Source organism: Agelaius phoeniceus, chromosome 15 (assembly GCF_051311805.1).
Source record: "Agelaius phoeniceus isolate bAgePho1 chromosome 15, bAgePho1.hap1, whole genome shotgun sequence".
NCBI lineage: Eukaryota > Metazoa > Chordata > Aves > Passeriformes > Icteridae > Agelaius > Agelaius phoeniceus.
Window position 1 is genome coordinate 9,181,072 of NC_135279.1, and position 6,059 is coordinate 9,187,130.

Sequence of the window (6,059 nt, forward strand, 5' to 3'; positions counted from 1 at the left end):
TGTTGATATCCACCTGAGAAACGCAGGAGAGAAATACCTGCTTTGAGTTTCATCATTTTAGAGCATTTTCACTTTGACGCGTGGACGCAGAAAAAGCCGCAAGGTGCAACGAAAGCCTGACAAAATCCTCCGCCCGCATCTGGCTGGGCAATAACCCACGGCTCATCCTCTGGAAATCCAGATTAACCTTTCTCTTTCCCCAAACCCCCTGCTCGCAGCGGTTTAAACTCCCGCTGGAGCCCCTCCGGCCGGAGCGGGACGGTGACCCCTCCACCCCCTGCCCCGCTTTGTCCTGCCGCCTCCCTCCCCGCACACGGGGGGGACAAAGCGGGGGGACCCCCCCTCTCTCCCCCGTCCCCCGGGGGCGCGGCAGATGCGCGGCCGCCCGCGGTAATTGCGGGCACGCTCCGGAGGGCGCGGCGCACGGGGCCGACCTGCCGCCTCGGCGCGGCCCCGCGGGGCGGCCACGGGGCCATTGTCCGCCCGCCGCTATAAGAACGGGCGGCCGCGCCGTCGTGTGCCAAAGCCGCCGCTCACACGAGCGGATCGCAGCCCGCAGCACTTCAAAGCCACGCGCGGTCGCGTGTCCCCCCCGCCCCGCCTTTCCCCGGGCTTTGGCTTTTTTTTTTTTTTCGCCTTTTTTTTTTTTTTTTTTTTTTTTTATCCCCCTGCTTTTCCCTATAGCGGCCGGCTCGGCTCTTTCCTCTCTGTGTTTTCACACCGTTATTGCTTATCCGCATCCCCGGGAGTGCCTTTCCATGTGAGTACGGGAGCGCCGGCACCTGCCAAGCACCCGCACCGCCACCCTCTCCGTCATATTTTTTTTTTTTTTTTCCTTCCCCCCCACCCTTTCCCCGGCAGCTTCGCACCTTCCCCTTCGCTCCCCCCTCCATCCTCCCCTGCCCCGGCTGGCAGTGACAGGCTCCGGCTTCTCTCCCGCAGGATGCCCGCCGAGGCGCCCGGCAGCGGCGAGGGCGCGGAGCCCGGCGCTCCGCGAGAGCGGCGGAGACGGCGCGGCCGTGCGCGGGCGCGGACCGAGGCGCTGCTGCACACGCTGAAGCGCAGCCGGCGGGTCAAGGCCAACGACCGGGAGCGGAACCGCATGCACCACCTCAACGCCGCCCTGGACGAGCTCCGCAGCGTCCTGCCCACCTTCCCCGACGACACCAAGCTCACCAAGATCGAGACCCTGCGCTTCGCCTACAACTACATCTGGGCCCTGTCCGAAACCCTCCGCCTGGCCGAGCAGTGCCTCCCGCCGCCCCCCGCCTTCCGCGGCGCCGCCGCGCCCCCCAGCCCCGGCAGCGACGCGGGGTCCTGGCTGTCCAGCGCCTCCCCGTCCGCCCCCTCGCTCTGCGCCTCCGCCTCCGGCCCCAGCAGCCCCGCCACCTCCGAGGACTGCGCGTATGCGCCCGCCGACAGCCTAAGGGGCTTCCGCGGGCTGCCCGCCGGCCCGGGCGCGCCCCTCCGCTAGCGCGCACCGCCCCGCGCCCCGCGCACCGCCCGCAGCTCGGCCCGGGGCGGCGGAGAGGGGGGGTGAGGGGGGGGTCTCGTCCCGTTGCACTTTTCATCACTCTCCTTCCCCCCAGCCCCTTCCCCCCGACCCCCGCCTCGCCTCCCGCTCCGCTCCGAAAAACTGGGAAGAAGAAAAGCGACAGATTTGCTGCCGCAGACGAGGTGAAAAGTCAATTTTACAATTTGTAGCTCTCCAGAGAAGAAAAACGAGCATGAAAATTTGGTTTGAACGCCCTGACAATGCCATGAAAAGGCTTAAGGGGCCGATGCGGCCCGGGGCGCAGCGCGGGGCTCAGCGCGGCTCCCCGGCCCTGCCCCGGGGCGGCTCAGCCCCTCCCGGGGGTCCCAGCACCGGCCCCGATGGGACCCCGCGCCCGGCGGACAGCGGAGAGGCTCATGCATTATAGATGCTGACCCCCAGCGCGGCCGGCCTGCCTCAGAGTGGGAGCAGACACGGGGCATTCAGCGACTGGACCAGAGAGCGGTTTAATTTATTCAAGATGTTCATTCATATGAAAATTGTATTTTTGTACATAAAGAGCTTTATTCTATTATTATACCTCTTATCAAAGTGGGGGTTTTGGTTTGTTTTGGTCTTTTTGTTTTTTTTTTTAAGAAATCATACTTTACGCTGTAAATAAAATTTTTAACGTTTGTACTGAATTTTGGCAGCGCCTCTGGAGTTTTGTTTCTTGAACTCGAGGGGTTCACTCCTCGGAAGGAGGCTGGGGTGGAAGGGAAGGGATCACCCCAAGGCAGCAGCCAGCACCTCTGACACGCCACTGGCCACAGACACCTGCACACACCTGCTGGCCCCCAGTGTCCCAGGGAGGGGATCAGAGCCCCGGTCTGATGCAGGAGATGCAGGCAGAGAGCAGGAGCACAGCGGGACACCAGCGGTGCCCGTGGTTCAGGCTCACAGCAGGAGCTGCAAGGTGTCAGGAGCTTGGGGCAACAGGAAGGTGCTGAACCCCTGAACAGGGCACAGGTTGTAACTTTCCCTGAAGCTGTGACACTGGCAGAACGTGACTGGCATGAGCTGCCTCTTTTCCTCAAGGCACAAGGTGGGACAGAGGCTCTCGCAGGTCACTCACAGGCAGGGAAAGGAAAGAGAGTGGCCAAAGGTGCCATCTCATGGCCTTGGCACCAACTGTGGCACAGCTCTGGCTCTCAGAGAATGAAGGCATCAAGAGTAGCCTTGTCGCCAGGAAATCTGCTCCACCATTGCAAAATCCCAAACTTTCCTTTCTCCTGCAATTGTGCGCAATGGGGGAGCCCTCTGACCCCCAAAATCCTACTTTCTACTCTTCCTGAATCTATCCCCCCTCTCTTTAGAGTTGCCCAATGCTCCCATATTGCACTGGGCACACAGACCCTTAAAAACAAGTTTTATCCTCTTTGCCTTGTTTTATTGGGCAAATGAGGCAGCTCAGACATGTCTCTACAGCCATCTCCAAAACATGGGTGAGTTGGAACTGTGTGTGCAGGTAGCAGGGAGTTTGGGGGAAAGATGGAGAGATGGTGTTGTACAAACCCAGATAAATCAGATCTCTGATGGGACTGCCACGGATTATGGAATGAATTGACTTTCATTTTTCTGTGCCTCAGTTTCCCATCTGCAAAACTGGGGTACCACCATCCCCTCATCAGTGAATTTAAGGATTTAATTATGCAGAGTTTTCAGAGCACTCAGATGCTCAGAGCTGCAGTAAAAGCCCAGGAAGGAATTCTTCAGGACATGATCATACATGGTGTGGGGAAAAAGGCAGAGGGCAAACACTGAAAGCCTCAGACAGAACACTGAGGAGTTGTTCATCACACAGGCAAAAACTCTGCCTGAAAATTAACCCTCCTGTGGGAAGAAGAAGGAGATATCATCAAAACGTAATTTGGGATCATATAATTGTCACAAAAATTAAAAGGAGAAGAGCTGAATTAAGTTTGCACAGATAATTCAGTGTCAGCATTTCCTCCTTTGTAAGTGCCTGAGCCTGCAATAGCGATAAATATTTTTTAACACACTTATCATGTGCATGTCCATACAGACACACACCCACCTCTGCTTCTCAGTAACTATAAATGCTGAAAAGTGTTATTTTTTTTAAATCCTAATAGTAGCATAATACTTATATTAATTAAAGACACCATCAAGCAGTATAGAGCAGCTCCTTAATGATGTCCTGTTAAATAAAAGAGATTTTTGAAATCTAATTCTGGCAGTAACAGGTCTTAATCTGTGATGCAGTGAAGCTTTGCTTGCACCTGCCCTTGAAAGCCAGGAGGTTTTGTATGCAGGAGCCTCCAGGGGCTGAAATTTAGTACAGTCCATGGAGGCGGAAGGTCATCTAAAGTCACTGGGTCCCAAGACACTGGACTTCAATCTCAAAGAAGAAAAAAAAAACAAAAAACTCCACAAAACTTCAAAATATCCTCTATTCTTTTGTGTTTTCTTAGCTGCCAGCAGAGATCTGTGGACATTATGCAGTATATAAAGACCATACATCTAGCAGCACTCAGTGTATGATGTTAATGTTCCTAATGGGCAATGAAAGCTGCAAATTGCATGAGGACACAATTAGATTCATACATTAACATGAGTCAGAGAACAGTTTTTCCCCGGAGCAGTGATAGGTTCAGACATAGTTGAACAAATCTGCCGCCGGGACAGATGGAATGCCCACATTCAGAGGCTGCAGGACCAACCTGCACCCCCATTTACAACAAGGGGGTTTGGATTTATTTTTATCAAAAGAATAGTTTGGTGAATTGGAACAGGCTTCCCCTGGCTGGAAGCAGGAGGCTATTTTTAATTGCACTAAAATAATCTCCTTGCATTAGTACAGGGGGAAAAAAATACGTGAATTAAATACTGGGGTTGATGAAAGCATTAGCAAATTTTTTGGAAATACCAGATTGTTCTCTGGTAAAAAATATCTGTAAATAGGCAACAGTCCCACTGAAACCAATGGCAAGATCCTTACTGACTTCGGAAATAACTGAAATAGAATCTTGATTTTTTAATCCTGGCACCACATTGCATGTGTGTATATGCATTTTTTCATATGTCTGCTGATAGGTGTTGGTAGCACTTTAGCCCTGTTGGATCCACTCAGCCACCTCCAGGGCATGCAAGCATTAGGGACCCTCTGCCAGGAGGCTCTGCAAGTCCTTAGGTCCCTTAATTCCCCTTTAGTTAGGAGAGAAAGTCTGAGATGGCTCCATTGATAGGGAATCCCTGCTGGCTGGGAGACATCCAGCACAGACTTTTTTGAAACACAGCTGGGATTACCCCACTTTCTCTCTGTTGGGATTCACTGTGGGGAAAATTCCCCTACCAAATACAAGATGCTTGAGAAGGGCCCACAGCAGCTGGAACTACTCTGTTTAACCCTTTTCCAACAGATTTGAAGCTCTGGAGATTCTCTGTGAATTACCTGTACTCAACAAGCGAGCAAATAACTGCAAATGCAAAATTCTGTACAGGTTTTAGATTAGGAGTATTTTCTGTAGTTTCAATGCCATGTGGTGCCCTATTTAGTGTCATACTTGACATGGTGAGGCTCAAATGATGCTTAGCGTTTTGTTATGAACAAGCATATCCTCAGAAGGGTTTCCATTATTGGGCCTCAATCTGTCATAGATTTTGATTTTACTCTGTACATGATCTGTAAAATACAGTCTGCACTACCACCTCCGAGCTCATGAAACTTAATATTATAATTACAGATCTCTGGGGCTCAAATGCTCCATTAAGACTGATCTGTATAGTAAGTGGAGATTATCAGAGCAGAAGCAGGTGAGAACTCATTTTCAGGAGCTTTTTTTGTTGGTGGCACATGCAATTAAAAGAAGTCATCTGGAGGAGCAGAGTTACTAAGGGCCAAGCAGATTTACTGTCAGCAGTGTGTGTGAGCAGGACAGAGATGCAAAAATACTGCATGAACACTTGCAGCTGATACTTTGACTCTTACTTGTATAGTCTTCAAATAACACCCCTAGCAGATTTTTGAGTATAGATTAACAAATTAAATGCCTTGTTAGTACTGGGTTTATGCCCAGTGGCCTGGTAGCAGTTCATGTTGCCCATGAACAACTAATCCCTGTTCTCTCTTCCTCCTCAGCCTAATGGTGTCTGTGAAGAGCTGCTGAAGACCCCACAGGTGTCACAGGTCCATGGTGCAGTGACAGCTCCCTTTAAAAGCCCAGCCCTGCTATGGATCCCTGGGGCAGTGAGGGGAGAGGCTGAGCTGGGGGTGATGGAAGCAGGGCTTTCCCCCATGCTGAGGCTGCTGCTCTCTCAGGAGGGATGGCCAAGGCTCACTCACGTGAGGCTCTGCTGGTGCAGGCCCGGGCTCCACACGCCGAGCAATGCCCCTCCATTATCATCACCATTACTTTTCACTTGTCACTCTTCCAGTGTAAGATCCACCAGACAAGAGTGAAAAGACTCTTCCCTATGGATAATGCTCTTCTCTGCCAGCGTGGAAATGTTGATGGCACAGCACTTGTTGTTATTCAGGTCTCTCACTTTTGCCTCTGTTTGA

General features: G+C 52.3%; 1 protein-coding gene across 1 annotated transcript; it reads left to right on the forward strand.

Moving 5' to 3' along the window:
* Window positions 1-673: 673 nt before the first annotated feature.
* NEUROG1 (neurogenin 1) lies at window positions 674-2,097 on the forward strand. The gene is made up of 2 exons (XM_054643212.2): window positions 674-760; window positions 943-2,097. Coding segments are annotated over exons 1-2 (534 nt in total). The 5' UTR covers window positions 674-758; the 3' UTR covers window positions 1,475-2,097.
* The last annotated feature ends 3,962 nt before the right edge of the window (window positions 2,098-6,059 follow it).